We start from the raw sequence: 21,171 nt of genomic DNA on the forward strand, positions 1-21,171 counted from the left end.
AAACGATTTTTACCTGGTTAAAAGCCAAGACTATTATAGTAAAAAATATTTTTTAAAAAAAAAACCAAGAATAATGATTCAAACATTATGGGGTTACAAAACTAGAAAGATAACTAACAACTAATTAATACAATATTCAAGTTATTAATTTATAATCTTCTCACATTAAGTGTTGGTGTTCCTCACCGGAGAACTGTATTATAAGGGTCAATATTAACAAAAACAGAATCATGCACTTCAGGAAGCATTTCCAGGCATAGTACGAATAAAATCAAGTCATGCTTTCTTTGTCCCGCACTGTTTATACGAGACCAACTGAACAACTAAATTGCAATCAAGTCGCAACTGTACTTGCATAATGTAGAGGCACCAGGAGGTGCCGGAACACTAGTCCTCTGTTCTTGTTGGTAAAAAAAAAAGAAAAAAAAAGTGTCATATAACCAAATTGTATGGGAGGAAAAATAGGAACAAATTAGTGAGTGCAACACTCACATGAGCGGAAATTTGCCTTCTCATAACATTTCCCAACATTCACTTCTAAGGTCCAGTATTTCTTTTTCACCATCATCATAATCGACCTATTCATGAAACAAAAACAATTAAAATTCCGAAAGAGTTGATTTAAATTATTTATCAATTCCCCAATTACTAAATTCATAAAATTTAAGTTAATATCACTTTAGGCACATCTTAGAGCTTAAAAAATTACATCCTGCATTTAGAAGTGACTCGGGAATTATGATGACGGGTAAATGCATATGTGAATCCAGAAATTGAATTAGCCAAAGTAGTTGTGATTGTTAAGGTGAAACTAAGAGTTTCAGACAAGGCATAGGCATTACTGTGAAGTTTTACCTGGTGTTTCTTTTTCAAATAGTCGTAAGACGCAACCTTTCCATCATAATACCTATAAAACCAGAAAAGTAGTTATGGAGAAGAAAATTCTCACTAGAAGAAGTGTTATGAACACCTAGTGATCAGGAATCAGGATTTGAAGTACTTACAGCTTATCCATTGGCCACCAAACTTTTATCTTGCAACCAACCAATTCCTCACCATGACATTTATTTGCAGGATTTACCTTAGGAGCCTAAAGATATAAGGTAAGAAAATCCAAGACAAAATATAGCTGGGTCATATAACTCACCCGAAATGATAAAAATCGATGGAAGTGAATGTCTAGAAACCAATAGAGTAACCACTCTCTAATGGCACAAATGCGGAATATACATTGAATGGAAAATGAATGTATAATTGTGTTTAAGGATTGAAGGCGTGATCTGACACCAACTAATGAATCAGCATGTGCACAATAGAAGACACTAACCACAGAACCAATAGTCAAGGAAAGACTAACGAAACTCAGAGAGGATAAAAAGTTCATTAAGACACTAACCACAACACCGATAGCCAGGGAAAGACTAACGAAATTCAAGAGGATAAAATGTTCATAAACAAAGAAGCCTACGAAGAAAATTGATCTAAAGTTTACCATCGAGTATTTTGAAGGAACATTTGACAAGTAAATATTTATACAATGGATGTTGAACTTATAAGTGATAGAGCAAGATCATTAATAAGACCATACCGTCCGTTGTGGGTCAGAAACTTCATCAGAACGAGCTTCCTCTTTAGATTGAGAAACTAAAGTCTGCAAAGATCGTGATTGGCATGTGAAAAGAGTCGCAACAAACTGCAAAAAAAATTTGTTCAAGCAGTTATTACCTTGATGCTGATATCTTCAGTCTGATTATCGAAAATAACAGCCTTTCCTTGGCTGGTCACTTTCTGGGTCTTCTTGGCTGGAGCATGTATTCTTGTCTTAGAGTGGTTCTGGATCCCATCAGTCAATACCACATTATGAAGTTGGATTTGCAAAACAAAAGTTAAATAAAGAAAGAAGCACGGTAAACAAAAGAGCCTGCGATAACAGAAATATCTTGGCATACATCTCATTGACCATAACCGAGGCAAAAAATAACATTATAGATATCCAAAACATGGTTTGCATGATTGGAATTATAAAAATATTAATTCATCTGACGAAGATTCATAAGAGATTTCAGTAGGCAAACAAATCAATTATTTCCATTTGACGTCCGAAAAATACAATGGTTTTCCTCATTATTTGATCAACAATGTATAATTTTTTTTTTGACATAATCAACAATGCATAAATTGAGGAGTAATATGAGTGAATAAGATATCTAGATACCCGATGGTTGCAGACTTGATTGAACTTCTCCAACAGTTCTAATACATTCAAAACTGCAAATGATGCTTATTCAGTGGTTCCATAATCATCAGGGCTATACGTTATCTTAAATGTTGCAATGGCAAGCATATTTTTTAGACTCATGCATGCCTCAATTGAAGCATGAATGATGATTGATGATAGGAAGGTAAATAGATATCAAGTACAACCTAAAATTACTAAAAATTGTTCTCTTATCATCAAGATTTTTAGAAGAACATCCAACAGATATACGATATGTTGCAAGACTGTTAATAGTGATTAGTGACAAACCTCCTCTTTAGATGAGATGCTACTCCTCTGTTGCTGTAGATTAGAGGCTTCCTGAGAATCAGCTTCCCGTTTAGATAATCTGATTCTAGATTGAGGAGCCATCGTCTTCACCGGATAATGAAATACATAAGAAATTACTTCAGAATACTACTTACACTTGGAAAATCAATACCAAACCTATTGAAGTCAGCTTTTACCTTGACAATAACAGTCTTGCCTGTACCTGTTTCTCCAGGGGCCTTTTTCGTCAAAAACAGTTTTCTTTTCTTAATCTGATTCTGGATACATTTAATTGAACACCACATTAGAGAGGTAGAATATCAAAGGAGGGAAGGAAATGGTGAAAATATGAAATCCATGAGATTGCATTAACATATATGTTGTTGACTAGGAAATAAGGGAAAAGATCATTTTCATGCGTTTCTTTTAACTTGTTACAAGTGAAAACTCCAGTGAAATATAATAAATGTCATTCTCATGATACAAGTTCGCACGTATTTGAAAGGAAAGAAGATTAAATAATCACATTTGGAGTTGGATTTCCAAATACCGTTAGTTAATTTCAATAGTGTTTTCTCGATAACATAATGTGAGTTCATATGTTTTTTGTCACCCCCAACTTGACATTTCCAAATCTGCGGGGAAAAAAATTCCAGATGCATTTACACTTTCCCTTAGAGTGCAAAATCATAAGATATTGATATGGTGAAGACTAAGGGTGTAAATGGGTCCGACACGTGAAATTTCACTAGCTCAGAACAAGGATCTCAGCTCGCGAACTCAGATTAGGTGTATGAACTTTCACAAACATGCTCGCGAGCTTCAGCTCATGAACTAAATAGTGATCTTTATGAATAAAATTCATACAAAATATTTTACATAATCGTAATATTGCATATTATGTTAAAATACAATAATTAAGTTATATTTTGGTGCTGGCTAATGTGCTCATTAACAATTATTTTTTAGCTTGAGCTCGAATCTTAAGCTTAATTGAGTTTGAATCAAGTCAGTTCATCAGCTGGCTTGACTCACCTTACACTCTTGTCAAGACATACTTTAGACTCAATGTCTCACCATGTGATGGTTGACGCTTTGTTAACACAAAAATGGTAATAATTGTACGGGGATGTAAGAACTGTTTAGGAGGACAAACCAAGAAACTTACTCCAACCACTTCTTTATCATAAAAAATTTAGAAGAGCACGCAATAATTTAACAATATATGCATCAAAACGACAAACTTTAGGAAATTGAACAGAAGGTAACCATAAACCAAGTATGCACGAAAAATGTTAACAAAGCAAGACCTCTTCGTCAGGTAATATCTCTCTCTTCAGCAGCTGAGGGTTGGAAAATTCCACAGAGTGAGCTATCCTTTTAGATGACTCATTTCGAGATTGCGAAATCAATGTCTGCATGGCACAAAAAAAGGTGTGGGAAAATACATAAAAGCAAAAGAAAGAACTTCAAAAACAAATTACTTGGATTCAGTAAATGGTAACAAAATCATCAATTACTACCTTGATGAGGAAATCTCCTGATAAATCCTCCGAAATAACAGTTTTTCCCTTACGCTTTCGTGCATGAGTTTCCTTTTTTGAGGGCATTTGTCTATAACGCTTTGGGGTCGTGTAAATATTATTAGCACATAAAATTTTATCTGAGGTCTTCCTAAGTTTCTCTTCTAATGTGTGTACATCTGCTGAATCTTTTGAACTGCCGGTCTCAAGTACTATATTTCTCCTCCAGCTTTCTTTGGCTGGAAGTGCCATGGTAGAAGACCTTTTCCCTTTTACTGTGTTTTGCAGGACTCCATTGATTACACCATGAAGAAAATCCTCCCCTGGGCTTTTATCCATTTTCTCCTTTCTACTCTCTGCGACAGTAATATCTTTAGAAGTGCTTATCTCACGTACATCACTATCTGAGGTGGATAATAAATATTGAACATTATCCTGATCCACTCTATCATCCTTTTTCTCTTTGAGAAACTTCTCCTGAGTGTCGCGAACATTCAATTGTTCCCCCACATGACTGTGCAAAGATTGTGAAGCCTTGGAAATTATAATTCTGTCCTCATAACTAGCATTCCTCAGGCTATTTTTCCTACAGCAAGAATATTTCGTTGGTACCCATTCAGTCATGATCCATGAAGGGTCATATCCCTCCTCTGGTTTTATTAAGGAGTGTGGTTTCCTATTCCTTTTTTGTGAAACTGGAACATCATCTGTTTCCAGTTCTCGTTCCACGCGATTTGGATTGCCTACATTTTCTGAGTGAGAATTTATGCATGCATCATAAGAAACATGCTGCTCTGAAGATTTTCCTTCAAATACAATATCATGATCTTTAATTTGAGAATCTTCCTTAAATGGAATTAAACTAGAATCTCGACCCCCTGATGAATCCACATCTCTTGAACAACTAGCATCAGTTAAGTTTTTAGAACTTAACCTAACCACCTTTTGGTTCTTGACACGATTACAACTATACCATGGTTTTACATTTTCATCTTTCCGACTGTCGCTCCTTGTTTCACCATTACCACCCTTGCTTACTGGAGTCTTAGTTCCATCATCTATGGAAAGGTCATTTACACCAGGGAATTCACCCTCTGGTGCAGGTATATCAAGAACAATTTCTTGGTTGTTGGTTAAATCAGTGGTACGTGACAACACCCCGTGATTTTCCCTAAAATTTTCATCATCCTTCAGATTATCAGTGTCATTCTCCTCTAGCTTGGATAATCCACCATTTCCTGCAACATCAACCTCTCCACGAGAAGAAGCATGGACTCCCATCTCATTAGCATCCTGGAAAGGGAAAAAAAAGAAAATATTATTTGGTCATAAAAGCGATAGAACGTCCTCCTTTGGAAACAAATGCAGTTCAGTAAGACTGAAATAACCTAGTTTGTCAGTAAGAGAAAATTGGACACCTGAACACAAAACTGCAAACATACATTTGCCTTAGGGATGTAAACTTGATCATGGGCTCCAAAGGCATGTAGTGTGAACGAATTTACAACAGAAATCCTTTTACGTTAACTTTCCTCGTGGAAAAACTAACTCGGGGAAATAAAGTAATTATCATTTGCCATCTAAATGTAGTAAAATCTGGCGTTTTAGTTTAGGTTGCCTAGTTAGTCAATTATCCTAATGAAGTTGCTACCATTTTAACTCAGGATGTCACATTAAAACACCATTGCTTTAGGATCATTTTTTTGAGAAGTATGATTGCTGATGGTATTGGATTTGTATTCAGTCAATTTTCCAGATAATCTTTTCACAAGAATAAGGTTCAACAAGAACTCATTGACCATGTATGCCCGTTTAGAGCACAAGAACGTTAGAGACACATGAGCAATAATTTTATAAGGTTCGAATAATCAAGAAAACATACAAAATAACAATTAGTCAATTAACTGCTAACTTATCCATACAAGTGTATTCAAGCTTAAGGCCAAAACAAAAGCAAAACTTCGAATACATCATTCTCAATCCAGTCATAGACTCATAATACAGAATCCATCTCATTGAATTTTAAAGCAGTGAAATCCTTATTAATAGAACGCAACATGATACAAGATCTATTGGTCAGCCACGAAACGTACATTCACAACAGAATGTCTGGAGGACTAAACCTCTTAAATACCTCTCTTATTTAATTTTAATACAATCGATACTTCTATATCATATATAGAAAAGAAATATTTATGGATAACATGGTGGTAAATTTTTCTTGACAAAAATCATTCAACAATGTATTAAAATCTTAGTAATATCAAATTTGATTCAGGAATATAGTTATTGATGTCTAAAAAACCTTTTATTAACATTTAATTTAAGTCATTACGAGAGAAACACACCACGTCGGCCCTTTGAGTTGAATCTTGGAATGATGATACAACAAGACCATCATACTCCTCAACAGAAACCTTCATGCATCTAACAGCCTCTGGAATGTAGTCTTTGAGGTCATTAGCACATTTCTCAAACACTTTATTTGCCAATTGAAAGGCAAGTGGTGAAACATTCTGTAGAAAAACAATTAGAAAGATCAAAAGACATTCCAATACTAATATCATAAAAAAGTAAAACTAGGATCAGTTACTTCATTTTCCTTCTTCATAGCGACGAGAAGGATCTTAGTAAGCTCCAATGGTGATTCATCTGAATCCACATTATTTTGAATCATCAGAGTCATAACATGTTCCATGCTTGAGGATACCGATTCTGAATGGCTAGGCCTAAAGTTGGCAAAGAATAAAATGCCAATATTTGGTAATTATGACCCCAAATAACCAATAAAGATTCAAAAGATTCAATGCTACAACAGAACTTTCTTACACAATAAAAGTTTATATTAGAAGATAAGGAGGAGGTGGCAATATGGACCAAATCCCTACTAGTACAGGAGTACAAACTGAACCCTGAAAGACAATTGGTTCTATATAATGTAAAAACTAAAGACCTGTGGTGCAATCTACACAAAAAGTGACAATAACATAAAATACAATCTCCAAAAGTCAACAAGGTTGTCAGGAAAGTGAGTTTAACAGTGACATGTTATCTTCGTATACCAACGAATCTCAGTGGCTAACTCAAGCAACTCAAAATTTCAAATTAGCCAGGTATTAGATTTCATTTTGATTAGGCCATCTACATAATTTAACCCAAAAGGAATCAAAATTTTGGTTTATAAATTCCATCCAGTGAGGCTTAAAACCTCCAAGACCAACAAAATACTCCAAGCTTATGGTAGCCAAATATGAACTGTTGGACATAAACAAATGCAGCAAGAAATATTTAGAATTTGGAAGAAGGGAAAGATTAAAAACAAATGATGTAAAGGGATTGAAGTCTCACCGTATTCCATTCAAAAACAGGCGAAACATTTCATGAACCAAGTCATGCAACTCATAATCCAACATCATAACGCATATCTGGCAATGGGATATAGTTTGAAGGATTGAAACCACTTTTGAATAAGAACGTCCAGAAATGGAAGGCAATTCTTTGAAAGCAGTATTAACTAACAGAAAATAATCCTGCATATAAAACCAAAGGAAGATTTGATCCATCACCCATGAATTTTACAGTACATATAATTATTAGACAAAGTTGAAATGATATTTTTTGGACTAAACTTCAAAATAAAATGCAGAAATTGATCAATGAAAATATCAGCAGCGCATCTTGGCATGTTTGGAGTTACCTTCATTTGCTCTTCTCTGTAGGGGATGTCAGGTGCTGTTATTCTTATGATCTCAGTAATGCAAGATGCAATGGTGAACCTGACTTCCACTTCAGTGTGTCGAAGAAGGTCATCGGAAATCAGTGCTATTTTGGCAGGTTCAAGTGCAGTTTTAACCAACTCTTTGTAAGCTTGTCTCAAGTGTTGCAAAAGATGCTCCATTTTCTAAGGCGCCAATAAAAAATCAGAGTTTTGAACTGAGTTAATTCCCAAGGTTTTCAAACATAACCAAAGAAAAGATAAGTCATACTACCAGTGTCCCCTAATTCTCATCAGAATCTATATCTTGAAAGACACATAAAGCCCATTAATTCCAATCAGATTCTGCAAATAACCAAGACTAGTACAGAACATGCTAACATACAAACTAACCTACTTGTATCTCAATTTATCAGTCAAGATTGTGGAACTCCCTGATTTTTTAGATGAAACTGAACTTCATACACATAGCGGTGTAGATGTATGTAATATTTGCTATTCTACAACTTATAACCATCAATCTCCACAAGGGTATACGTGTCTCATCTCATAGCAATGATTCAAAAGCAGAAATCTTTATAACAGAGGCACTCAACACAAAGTTTCACTGGTTCAAAATATGATAGTTAAAAGTAACAAAAATAAGCAGCCTGATTATCTACAAGAACAACCAAACACATAAACCCCGAATAACCAATAAAGATCATATCACAAATCACAAAACGAGTTGGGGGCTTACATCAAGTTTCCTTAGAAGCTCTTCAATAGAATCACAGGGTTTAAGAAGTCCATTCCCACACTCTAAAATAACTCTCTTCAACTCCTCTTCCATATCTATCTCCTCACCATCACCATCGCTCATGTTTCCATTTGGGGAAGCTGAACCAGCCATTTACAGGAAATCGCTAGGAAAAATCAAACCTTTTTTATGCAACCAACCAAAAATACACAAAAGGGTTGCTTTATATAGAACAGACAAGAAAATCGAAAACTCGGGTTTTGTGCAAAATGGAAGTCATGCAGCAGCCCCTGCAACGTGTGGCTTTATGGGCTTGCAAGATTTTGGAAAAACAAGATTTTGGAAAGAGTTCGATTCTTGGTGGGAATATGAGTCTATGACGCTGGCAAAGGAAATTTTGTTGCATTGTTTTGGAAGAATGCTATTGAATGGGAGAGTGAGTTTTTGCCAACTGAAATCTAGTAAGAACGTCGAATGAGAATTAATGTACAGATATTGAACATTAATGGGAATTTGAATCATCTTAATTGTGATTTGATGTAATATTGTGTTGAGATTACGTGGAATTTTTCTAATATTCATGTGATCTAGTGCATGAGATTATGTGAAATTGTTACCACTATGTTATTGATTTTTTTTTTTTTTTTTGAAATTACTATGTTATTGTACGACAACTCTTTATTGTTATTTATTTAGATGTGACCGTAATATAAATGTTATTTTTGGTGGTTTTTTATAATTAGATCACTAAATTAAGATTGTTTTTGTGAAAAAATAAATTCATTCAACTATAATTTCATTATATCATTCTCAAATCTCAATTATATTACTAAAATAAGTTAATAATATGAAAAATAAATATTATATAACACCAAAATTCTGATAATAAAAAAACAATTTCTATCACATGATGAACAAGCTTCTTATGAAAATCGGTCGATTCTATATATACATACAGTAAAAATTAATGCATTTGACAAAAAAAAAAATTAAATCGAGTCAAAAAATTGTGTGACAAAATCAAAATGTGAAATAATCTCATAAATTTTTAAAAAATATTTTTCAATGGAGGCTGTCGCAATAGTAACGACATAGGCTCATGCTCAAAGTAGGAAAACAATCACTATAATTATTTATTTGTTTTTACAAATCACATGGAATAAAATTAACAATTTTGTAAATGTTTTTTTTAAGAAGAATTTTGTAAATGTTTTAAAATATTATTTTTTTACAGAATTGAAATTTTATCTTCTTTTTCTTTTCTTTTATTTATTTATTTTGTTTGTTTTTGTTTTTTTAGTCAAAATTTTCTCATTTTCCACCTACATAAATTTCAATACAATACCTCATTAGGCGCAGGAATTTCGATCTAGGTCAACAAGAGATACAATCCGAAAATGGTGCAGCGCCTCACGTACCGCAAACGCCACAGTTATGCTACCAAATCCAATCAGCACCGTGTCGTTAAAACCCCAGGTACCAATTTTTCTGGCAAAAATCCGTATTGATAATTTCTTAATTTTATGCAATCAATTCGATTTTGTCGGATCTTTGTGTACTTTAGCTATTGTTTCTGAAAAATGTGTTTGTGTAGGTGGTAAGCTGGTGTATCAGAGCACCAAGAAGAGTGCAAGTGGCCCCAAGTGTCCTGTTACTGGCAAGAGGATTCAAGGGGTAATGCACTTGATCTTAAGCTTCATATATTGTTAAAAAATCAATTTTTACATTTGGAATCAAGTGTACTCAGTGGTTGGAGCTGTTTTTTCTTGTATATTTTTGCTTTATAAATGGATTTTAGGTTGGTGTATTAGGGTTGTTGATTTATCATTTTGGGTGAACAGTTTGTTCTTTCAGTACTTGTCGCGTCTTCAGTTCTAGTTTAACATAGCGGTAGAGTTTATGTGTGCCGCACGCATAGTTTCTGAGAGCATGAGGTACATTAACATGCTTGGGAGCCGGAGCCATTACCATGATGAGGCATGCATATTTAATATATTATCAAAGACATGATATTGTGAAATCTGGATTACCAGCATGAACTGCACACATCTTTGCCAGTGCCTAAACAGCAAGGGTCGAGCCTCACCGTCCTTTGAGGAGACGTGTCTTGTAGGATTTTAATAGCTTTGGTTACTTTGGGGTGTTTAGCTCATCTAAGATTTATCCCATGAACTAGCTCTGTCGAGCTCTGTGTAATTTATTGAAAAATGGAAATTTTGCTCCCATAATTGTGGTTACACTGAGGTGTTTAGCTCACCTAAGATTTAAACCATGAACCAACTCTGTAAAACTTTGTGTAATTTATTGAGAAATGGAAATTTTGTCCATAAAAGATTCTCAGTTTCATGAAATGGAATCTTCGCGGATATATATCTCTTTGTCCAAGTAATGGTGCGCTTCACTAAACCAACATCAACTATGTTTATTGTGGAAGGTAAACATGTCCAACTCCAAAAATTTTAACACTCATCTAGAGCTTCATGCCATGTCAAAATGGCAGATATGTTTGTTAAGGTAGATAATATGTTGCCCATTTGTCGATCTCGTCTCTGATTGTTTTGTTGGGAATGAATTATTAATGGCTATTTTGTGTTTGCTCATAAGAGATATATCTAAATCTTGTTGGAGGAACTAAAGTATTTCGCTTCTGGTAGATTCCTCACCTGAGACCTGCGGAATATAAGAGGTCGAGACTATCCAGAAACCGGAGGACTGTGAATCGTCCTTATGGTGGTGTATTGTCTGGAGGTGCTGTAAGAGAGAGGTCTGCGCTTGACACAATATATTTGCTTAATGCCTAGTGCTGTCGAATGTTTTGCCTGTATGATCATACCTGTTCTTGCCATTCAGTTCATCTTACTTTTGCTTAATTTTCGGTTTCACAGGATCATTCGGGCTTTCTTAGTAGAAGAGCAGAAGATTGTGAAGAAGGTGTTGAAGATCCAAAAGGCAAAAGAAAAAATTGCTGCAAAGAGCTAATGAGAGAGAGTGGCTTTTTTTTTTTTTTTTTTTTTTTTTTTTTTGCTTTTTAGCTTTTCGAAAATTTTTGACATACAATGTGCACGACATTTGACGGACAATGATTTCTCTTTAAGTATTTTCTTGACATGAAACTTACAGTTTGTTATGTCTGGACTCTGGTTGCATTGTTCTTTTTTTTTTTTTTTTTTTTTTTTTGAAAATAACATTAATATTAAAAACTGAAATCTTGAGTTACAAGAGAATAAAGCCATGAAAACAGAGTACTACTAGACAAATACAAACAGAAATCTGAAGATAAAATCATATGAGCTAATTTGTGTGTGGTTGCATTGTTCTTGATTACTCTATATTTCTAATTTTTCATTTTTTTTTTTCCATTTGCCCTAACCTTGTATATAGTAAAATTTGTAAATCTCAGTGAATTGTCTATGGTTTGATATCATAAAAAATCAAAATATCTACTATAATTTAAATCAGCCAGTTTGAATTGTGAATTTTCATGTATACCCTTAGCTATCAGGTTTAAATTTGGTTTCTCCATGTCCTCGATTGTGATTTCATGCTTTGTATCATGTAATTAATATATGGGCTCAGCGCCTCAGCCGCTCATTTATTTGCTTCGGCCGTTACTTTCCTTCTCATTTGTGCATTCCTTTACCATGGTAATAATGGCTGCTTAGTTAACTCATTCACGTTGTGGTACAATCTCCATATCGCCTGATTTTTTTTTCCCTCAGACTTTTTATTATCTGTTGCCTCAGTTTTCCTCCTTCTGCCTCCCATGACGTGGGGTAGAGGTAGAGTAGACGGCCGACTGCCATCTCGGGCTTTCCCTCATGGTATGTGTTTTGCTCTCTTTTTTTTTTTTCTCCTGTTAATTTGCTTTGTTGCTGCCTCTTTTCATCTCCCGATGTATGTTCTTCTCATTATTTTTCTGGATGGTTTTCAAGTAGTCGTTTTAATTTGGCAACGGAGTTTGACACTCTTCGCGTGTTGGTGTTTTTGCGCTCTGGCATGGCTTTTCGTGTTCCAGTCGTCGATATCTCAGTTGTCGATCTCACTGCAAGGCTCGAGAAGGCAGCTTCATATGATGAAATCAAAGCAGCGATCAAGTAAAATACCATTTTGATCTTGTTTCTTTTAGACCACAGAAATCCCTCCTCGAATTCAGACTCATTTTGCCGAATGGGGTCTGACTTGTTTGCTGTTTCATATGGAGGAATCTGAGGGTAAGTTGAAGGGTATCCTAGGATACAAAGAAGATGATGTGGTGTCTACCGACTTTCTTGGTGACTGCAGGTGATCGTCTTCTCCGGCTATTTTCCACTCTTTTTCGACCTACCGATTTCCTTTGTTCGTTATTTTGATCTATAAATCCACTAGAAATTAACGTTTGAGCCATGGAACTTACTACCTTTATCCATGGGATCAATGTAGGTCAAGTATCTTTGACGCCAAGGCCGAAATTGCTCTAAACGACAACTTCATCAAGTTTCTCTCTTGGTACGACAATGAATGGGGTTACAGGTAACTCACATTACATTAAAGTGGTATTTTCATTGCCAACATTGGGATCAGTAAGTGCATTCATTGCTGATGTAAATCTGACTTGCATTGCATGTGACAGCAACCGCGTGATCGACCTGATTCGTTACATGGCGACGTCTGCTTGAGCTGTACGTTTGAAGGAGATCAAGTTTCATTTCATTCATCTCGATTTCGTTTTTGTTGTTTTAGATAATTAACCGAGCCATTGGCTTTCCCAAGGATTTTTTAAGTTTTTCTAGCTGAGAATATTATTAGCTTCTGAGTACACGTCAAACAGAGTTCATTTATTCGCACTTCTGTTTGAATTTTTGCTCTTTATGTATGAGTGTTTTCGCAAGTTGCTTAATCTTTGCAATGAAATTAGTTAAATGAAAATTTGAGATTAATGGTGTCACTCAAATCTTTTAAATCGTAACTCAAATCTTTTAAACCATACAACATCCACGTCATAGTTCGATCGCTCTACCAGCAGGAACAATTCTTGCACCTCAACAATCTCACTCTCAATAACTGCACTCTTTACAATCAATAAGAATCAAATTCATGACATTGGCTCTGATACAATTGTAGGACTGATTGCTTGCCCTTTTACCAAAACTTATAGCGGGCGGTAATGGTGCAACTCAAATCTTTTAAACCGTACAACATCTCAAGAAACATGGTTAGATCTCTCTACCAGCAGGGACGATTATTGCACCTCAACAGAGTTTTCCATTGTTTTGTTGATTAATCTTGAGTAATTATGACATGTTTCATACCATGAATTCGTCTTATTTTCTATCTCATATATGTATATCTTGAATAATGTGATTTATTATTTATTTGTTAATAAATGAAATACATTAATCGAATTACATTAAATATTGATTTTGTAATTTTCTATCTTATATGTTAGATCATTTATTTTGTAACTATTGATTTATGGAATAAAATTGATATAGCTAATGCATTCTAAACCTTAATTTAAATTATTGCGTCAAATTTTTTTTTCTTTATATTTTGATATTTTCTCTCTTTCATATTTTTTTTCATACCATGCGGTTTTTATTCTCTATGAGAATCAATATTATCATCATATTAATAGAAATTATTGTGTTGTCTTTTATTTTATTATTTTGTTAGAAGGTCTCTTTTTTATTGTAAAAAAATTTACTTGCAAGAATAACAATAATTTTATTATTCTCAATTGCATTCCAGTATTTTGTCGTCTTCTATTATTTATATGTCAACATCATTAACGATCAATGTATTTGTTAGAAATTTCCTATCTCATGCTGTATAAATGTCATTTATAAAATATTAATGTGCTCCGATCCAATGATGAAATATTCAAAATTTTGATTTTGAAATGATAAACATAAATTGAAATAATAAATAATATTGTGCCTTTTGTAGTAGGAATAAATAGTGAGTAATGTTAATAACTAATTTTTGTAAAGATTTGTTTACAAAAATATATTTTCAAAACATGTATTTTTATGTTACAAAAATTAGTTATTAATTACAAAAATTTACCTTCAAAACATGTATTTTTAATTTACAAAAAGCCATAACTGGTTTATCCATCTCATCTTTTGTAAAAAAATTTATTCGTTAATTTCAAGATCATCCCATAAATATATTGTTATAGTTTTTAGTCTTTATAATGGGAAAAATAGTTAAGTTTTTAAATTTCAATGTTTACATATATGGTATGCGTGTATTGGTGTGTTCGAACAATGTAACTGTTGCAGTTTCAGTGTCATCATTTATGATCATCGCTTTTCTACATTTACATTAACATTTTAAGATAAGACATTTCAATAGCTCATGTGAGCGTATAAATATAATGTTTCTCATATCTATAATTATCATATCATTTTCTTTTGTCATATTCTTATTGTAATGATTTTTTTACCATGTTTTATTAAAGCGATTTATAAATATAAATCACAAAAAAGCATTGGTTGACAAAAATGATTAAAAATTAAAAAAATTAGAAACACTAAAAAATCATATCAAAACGATATTTTATTATGTTTTATTTAACTAATTTATAAATAAAAATCATAACAAAATGTTTGTTGCAAAAAAATTTAATAAGTTAAAATAGCCATGAGATTCTCATGCGGCAATCATGCCTAACTGCAACAGAGTTTCTTGAGTTATTCAGTATATATTTTAGTGTTTCTAGCCATGACCCATTATTATCGAGGGCTAGCAAGGAGCAGTGTGCTATTGAGGTTGTAACAAAATTATGCTCAGTTGCGGGGCTCTCGACTTCTACAGACTAACGATTGATGAAAGTACAGTCCTGAATACTTAATAGTTATTGGGAGTATCAATTGGAATAATAGAGACTGTTAGATAAAAAAAATAGTGATATGATGTTCACTTATGTTTAGGCTGTGACTTTATAGACTTTATAATTTGTGCTGCTAACAAGTTTTTTTTAGAGATATGTAAGTAATGACTGATATATCCAGCTGAGGATGCATCGATCTTAATTTATATATTGTAGTATTATCTGTCATATGATGCATTAGTATCTTGTAGTGTATGTATATATGAACATGTGCTAATCACGTTGAGCCTGATATCCCTTGAGATAGTCAGTTGAGTAGGGTTGTTCAGCTCCTGTTTCTTATAACCGTGTGACACCCACTAGATCCATAGAAAAATGTGTGCGGTTATCCAGGACAATGTATGTCCAAGATCACGGTCAGTATTTGTGGCATCCAATGAATTTTTGGAACATCGAATCATATTGGGGTGCCTACACTCTTAGCATGAGTTTCAAATTTTTTTCAATCCAGGTTTATCAAAGTAGTCTTGTTTTATGCATTGCATATAAACTTGTGTACTCAGACATTGAGTACTTGGCAATTTCACTAATGTCCCCGCTTCTATCATGAACACCACATTCGATGATGCAACTTGCAAGTTGTTCACAAGGTGAATCAATGTTAAGTCAATTATCAGGATCTAGAAGCAGATGACACCATTGGTTTTAATTTAAGGATATTTCTATTTTTTTTTTGTAATTCGATTGGGTTGTATAATTAACTCACAAGTTTCTGTTATATTCAGCTATTTATATGTTAATATTTTAAGAAAAAATTGCTTTTTTGGTCCCGTACGTTTGTCACTTTGCGATTTCGGTCCTCGATATTTTGAGATTTCAATTTTAGTTCGCTATCTTTATTTTTTGGCAATTTTAGTCATTTTTCCGATGTGACACTGATGTGACACCAATGTAGTGCTGATGTGAAGCTAACGTGTATAGTGCCACATAAGCATTTTCGAATAAAATGACTGAAATTATCAAAAATCAAAACATGTAGGACTAAAACTAAAATATGAAAACATAGAGGACCAAAATCACAAAGTGATAAACATATAGGACCGAAATTGCAGTTTTTCCATATTTTAATTAAGTTAATTACATGTTTATTGAGTGATTAGTAGTGGATCCCAGACGTGACGAACATACGTCGGAGTAATTAGAATTCGAAAAAAATTAAATGAACAACTCCTGTAAGACGATCTCACAAGTCAATTTTATTAGATATATTTCTTATTTAGGTCACACAAGAAAAAATATTAATTTTTTTTGTCAAAAGTATTATTTTTATTTATAAATATGAACAGTGTTGACTCATCTTAAGGATAAAAATCGGTGAGATTGTCTCACATAACATCTACTCAAAAATTAATTAACTCAACAAAAGATAATGAAAATAGTATTAAATTTAAAAATGTCATGTTAATTACTCATATGTGAGTAATTTGAAAAACAAACTTTTTTTTAAAAAAAATTAAAATATTTGAATACTCATTTTTTTCTCATATATGATTTTATCTTTATCATTTTATTTTGTCATCCATGTTGAGTGAAAAATCGAAACGTGGCGCTTGAGTTGTACAATTTAAAATATTTGAGTTGCACCATTACTATCAGCTATATATTACTTCTGGTGAAACGGCATGCCCTCGGTCTTACATTATTTTTATTGTTTTTCTTTATGATTAGTATTTGGATGAAAAAATTTATCTTCTCCGATCGACTTAAAGAGAATTGTCATTATATCAAATTCACCAAAAAAAAAAACAAATTGTGAATATATATGAGTTATTGTCGTGCACGATTTTTTTCATGTATTGTATTTTACTCTATTTAGATTGATAAATACTTCTAAACATAGTGATATTTAAACGAATTTAAACATATCTAAGGCAGTGTTTGCAACCTCTAAAAATAAATGATTATCATTAATATTTTGAGATTGCAAACACTACCTAAATTTCATAATCATTTTTTCAATTGTTAGTCACCCACGTGCGTTGCACGTGCAATTTCCTAGTTTATAAAAATAAAGGAGTTAATATCCACCATGAATGTAAAATGAAAAATAAACTTCATCTATGCTAATATAAATTTTCATTTGCTGTATTATATAATATACAAGCATATGAATCGAATTTTTAAATCGGTTTAATTTACTTCTGCCAATTTTTATATAATAAAATTTTAAATAATAAAAAATGGTGTATCCGTATAATATAATATCATTAAATTAAAAATTTAAAATACACGACGTAAATTAATTTATTACTATTTACTATCGTATTTTTTTTAAAAAAAGTGAAAATTAAAATTATTCCAAAAAAATTGAAAATTTAAAGAAAATTGTCAAGAGTGGGATTTGAACCCACGCCCTTTCGGACCAGTACCTGAAACTGGCGCCTTAGACCGCTCGGCCATCTTGACTTGGTTGTTGTTTTGTTTATAAGTAGTTATTTATTAATAATAATAATTACAAGTTCCTAAGCCTATTTCAAGAAATTAGCTTTCAAATTTCCGCGGTTCCGCCATTGATGTCTTTGTGAGATCCAGATGAATGGCATCAAAAGTCCTTCACTAAGCCACAAAAGTTCGTTAAAGTTGGCCCGGAAACTCTTGTGCTCCACTGCCTCACCCGATAATCGTTTGATCGAAGCAACCACCAATTACATTAAGGTCGACCCAGTTGACTTGCTCGCCAATCCCACCAATTTCAGGCGTCTAACACTCACAGAAGCCAAAACAACACATGCCGTTTTCCTGAAAACATGCGTGCTGTACTCCAATATCTATGTAGCCAACAATTTGATCGATTCTTATTCAGAATGTCGTCGAGTGAATTATGCTCTGGATCTGTTTGAAGAATTAAGTGAACCAAATGTAGTAACGTGGAATTTAATGATTTCAGGGTTTAATAAGAATTCATGTTATGATGATTCTTGGTGGGCTTTTTGTCAAATGCATGTTTTCGGAGTAGAATTTGACGAGTTTACTTATAGCAGTATTTTTGCTGCATGCGGGGCGTTGGAGAGTGTCGTCTGTGGAGAGCAGGTTTATGCTCATGTTATTAAAAATGGTTTCTTTTTCAATGATTATGTGAGGACCGGGGCCATAGATTTGTTTACAAGGAGCTGCAGGGTCAAGGATGCTCTGAGAGTGCTTGATGATGTTGACAGTGAGAATGTGGTTTGTTGGAATGCTGTGTTATCAGGAGCTGTAAAGAATGAGGATAATAGGTTAGCATTGGAAATTTTCAGGCAAATATGTTGGCATGCTTCTATAACTCCGAATTCTTTTACGTTTGCTAGTGTTTTGACTGGCAGTGCTGCTCTCAAGGAGCTTCCATTTGGAAAGAGTATTCATGGATGGACAATCAAATGTGGCGTGGGCACAGATGTTTTTGTTGGGACGGCTATTGTGGATTTGTATGCAAAATGTGGAGCTATTTGTGATGCTATCAAGCAATTTAATCTTATGCCAATGCGGAATGTCATCTCTTGGACAGCAATAATCTCTGGTTTTGTTGGGAATGGTGATTCAGCTTCTGCTGTTTGGGTCCTCGATGAAATGCGTAAAAAGGGAGAGGATATAAATAGTTACACCATCTCAAGTGTCCTTTCTGCTTGTGCATATCCAGATATGTTTAAGGAAGCAAAACAGATCCATTGCTGGATTTTAAAAATTGGCTTCTACTCAAATGCAGTGGTGAAAGCATCTTTAATTTCCATGTACTCAAAACTTGGAGCCATTGATTTATCTGAAATAGCATTTGCAGATACCGACAATCTGAAGATGGTAGGTATTTGGGCTAACATGATTTCGGCTTTAGTTCGTAACCAAAGTTATGAGAAAGCGATCTTGTTGTTTCAAAGAATGGTCAAAGAGGGCGTCACAACTGATAAATTCAGTGCATCCAGTATCTTAAGCATAATAGATGATCTATCTTTCGGGAGACAGCTTCATGGATATGTTCACAAAACTGGTTTGCAGTTTGATTTGTCTGTTGGCGGTTCAATTCTAACAATGTATTCAAAATGCGGTAACTTAGAGGAGTCTCTTAAAGCTTTTGAGCAACTTGAGAGGAGAGACATTGTTTCTTGGACCTCTATGCTTGCTGGTTTTGCAGAACATGGGTCTGCAGATAACGCTTTTAGGCTGTTTAGAGAGATGCAATTTGAGGAATACATTCCCGATGTGATGATTTTAAAGGAGATTCTAACAGCATGTTCTGATCTTCGCTCCATGAAGCTTGGTAAAGAAATTCATGGATTCTCACTTCGACGTCGATTTCAAGATCAGATTATCCTTGGTGGGGCATTAGTGAATATGTACTCCAAATGTGGTGATCTGAATGCAGCAAGGATTGTTTTCGATAGGATACCCTTCAAAGATCAGGTTTCATGGTCCTCCTTAATTTCAGGATTCGCCCAAAGAGGGCACATTGAGGAAGCTCTCCAGCTTTTTCAAGACATGCTTCTATCTGAATTAAGCATCGATACCTTCACTTTTTCATCTATTCTATGGGCTCTCGCAAATTTGAACAGACCGGTCATCGGTACTCAGGTGCATGTGCATGCCATAAAAACCGGGGTAGAATCAGAAGCGTCCGTTGGAAGTGCACTTGTCTTGATGTATTCAAAATGTGGAGGCATTCACGACTCTATCACAGTGTTTCAACAGATAAAAAATCCTGATTTGTTCAGCTTTACAACAATGATTGCAAGCTATGCGCAGCATGGAAAAGGATTGGAGGCCTTAAAAGTCTATGAACTAATGAAAAAATCAGGAATCGCACCCGATGAAGTTGCTTTTGTTGGCATTCTGTCTGCCTGTAGTAGATCTGGTTTGGTTGAGGAAGCATATTTTCATCTAAATTCGATGATCAAAGACTATGGACTGGAGCCTGGTAATAAACATTACACTTGTATGGTAGATCTTCTTGGTCGTGCAGGAAGATTAGCAGAGGCAGAGAGGTTTATCGCAAATATGCCTATGGAACCCGATTCTTTGGTGTGGGAAACTCTGCTTGCTGCTTGCAAAATTCATGGTAATCATGATCTAAGTAGGCTAGCTGCTCAGAAGATATTGGAGTTGCAGCCATCTGATGCTGGAGCTTACATTTCTGTTGCAAATATCTTAGCTGATGCTGGACGCTGGGAACATGTTCTGAAAATTAGAGGTTCAATGAAAGAAACTGGAATAAAGAAGGAACCTGGGTGGAGTTCTGTATGAAGTATAATCTGGTAAATTCATTTTATAATGGATGATTCTCTGTTGAATCAGGATCACAATCTCCAGCAACTACGATCCTTGGATTCAAGCAACGGTGAGCATCACATTACTTAGGTTGCGTGGCATGAATTACTGTTGGACAAATCCAGCGTTATCTCCTTGTCCACCGTTGGACAACCCTTCTAGAATGAAGACATGAACAATGGTCCTATCTTTATCTACTAGCTCTGGAGTCTGGAGGAATCAATACTTTCTGTTTGGATAAAAGCTCCATCAGGTGTGCTCAAGTCAAATGAATATTGTTTCTGAGATTTTAATGGTTTTCATATTCCTCTACGTCTTGGTTTGTTGATAAAAAAAAATTACACAGCTTCTTGGGCCTACTTTTTTGTTTTGTTTGTCATTGACACTTTCTCAACTTGTTTGAGCTAATAGTTAAATCCCACTCAATGAATTTGAAGCTCGAGTACCAAAAACTACGAGAGGCTTCACTCTAGCAGCTAAGTTTGGCTGATGAATTTGCAGGTTGCGATCGTAAAGGTAGGAAGAGGGAGGATCTCATCCATGATCACATGCTCTGTT

General features: G+C 34.3%; 5 protein-coding genes and 1 non-coding gene across 8 annotated transcripts; 3 read left to right on the forward strand and 3 right to left on the reverse strand.

Annotated features, from left to right (window-relative positions):
• Nucleotides 1-440: 440 nt before the first annotated feature.
• LOC140867430 (uncharacterized) lies at nt 441-6,450 on the reverse strand. Its single transcript, XM_073272502.1, has 10 exons — nt 6,399-6,450; nt 4,051-5,343; nt 3,838-3,942; nt 2,725-2,805; nt 2,528-2,632; nt 1,726-1,833; nt 1,589-1,651; nt 1,005-1,090; nt 856-907; nt 441-578 (listed from the first exon to the last, which is right to left on the reverse strand). Exons 2-10 carry the CDS (start codon nt 5,329-5,331, stop codon nt 513-515), a joined length of 1,947 nt encoding a protein of 648 aa, XP_073128603.1. The 5' UTR covers nt 5,332-5,343; nt 6,399-6,450; the 3' UTR covers nt 441-512.
• A 10-nt stretch (nt 6,451-6,460) lies between these two features.
• On the reverse strand, nt 6,461-8,684 carry LOC140867431 (sister chromatid cohesion protein PDS5 homolog C-like). 3 transcript variants are annotated; one of them, XM_073272504.1, is made up of 4 exons: nt 8,505-8,684; nt 7,748-7,951; nt 7,399-7,580; nt 6,461-6,566 (listed from the first exon to the last, which is right to left on the reverse strand). In XM_073272504.1, exons 1-4 carry the CDS (start codon nt 8,655-8,657, stop codon nt 6,470-6,472), a joined length of 636 nt encoding a protein of 211 aa, XP_073128605.1. In that variant the 5' UTR covers nt 8,658-8,684; the 3' UTR covers nt 6,461-6,469. The 3 variants fall into 3 exon arrangements, with proteins under 3 accessions (XP_073128605.1, XP_073128604.1, XP_073128606.1); XM_073272503.1 differs by lacking the exon at nt 6,461-6,566 and adding an exon at nt 6,570-6,779; XM_073272505.1 differs by lacking the exon at nt 6,461-6,566 and adding an exon at nt 6,644-6,702.
• A 1,159-nt stretch (nt 8,685-9,843) lies between these two features.
• LOC140864297 (large ribosomal subunit protein eL34-like) lies at nt 9,844-13,288 on the forward strand. The gene is made up of 7 exons (XM_073268392.1): nt 9,844-9,980; nt 10,099-10,178; nt 11,159-11,268; nt 11,390-12,325; nt 12,440-12,785; nt 12,924-13,013; nt 13,114-13,288. The coding sequence occupies exons 1-4, from the start codon at nt 9,902-9,904 to the stop codon at nt 11,481-11,483; spliced, it is 363 nt and encodes a 120-aa protein (XP_073124493.1). The 5' UTR covers nt 9,844-9,901; the 3' UTR covers nt 11,484-12,325; nt 12,440-12,785; nt 12,924-13,013; nt 13,114-13,288.
• Nucleotides 12,501-13,159, forward strand: LOC140862171 (glyceraldehyde-3-phosphate dehydrogenase, cytosolic-like). The gene is made up of 4 exons (XM_073265178.1): nt 12,501-12,563; nt 12,631-12,785; nt 12,924-13,013; nt 13,114-13,159. Exons 1-4 carry the CDS (start codon nt 12,501-12,503, stop codon nt 13,157-13,159), a joined length of 354 nt encoding a protein of 117 aa, XP_073121279.1.
• Nucleotides 13,289-17,704: 4,416 nt separating the features above from the next.
• TRNAL-CAG (transfer RNA leucine (anticodon CAG)) lies at nt 17,705-17,784 on the reverse strand. The gene has a single exon. It is a non-coding gene; the product is annotated as a tRNA-Leu (tRNA).
• A 121-nt stretch (nt 17,785-17,905) lies between these two features.
• On the forward strand, nt 17,906-21,134 carry LOC140862543 (pentatricopeptide repeat-containing protein At1g74600, chloroplastic). The gene is made up of 2 exons (XM_073265571.1): nt 17,906-20,866; nt 21,115-21,134. Exon 1 carries the CDS (start codon nt 17,911-17,913, stop codon nt 20,587-20,589), a length of 2,679 nt encoding a protein of 892 aa, XP_073121672.1. The 5' UTR covers nt 17,906-17,910; the 3' UTR covers nt 20,590-20,866; nt 21,115-21,134.
• The last annotated feature ends 37 nt before the right edge of the window (nt 21,135-21,171 follow it).

The sequence above is a fragment of the Henckelia pumila genome, chromosome 4, assembly GCF_033568475.1.
Source record: "Henckelia pumila isolate YLH828 chromosome 4, ASM3356847v2, whole genome shotgun sequence".
Lineage (NCBI taxonomy): Eukaryota > Viridiplantae > Streptophyta > Magnoliopsida > Lamiales > Gesneriaceae > Henckelia > Henckelia pumila.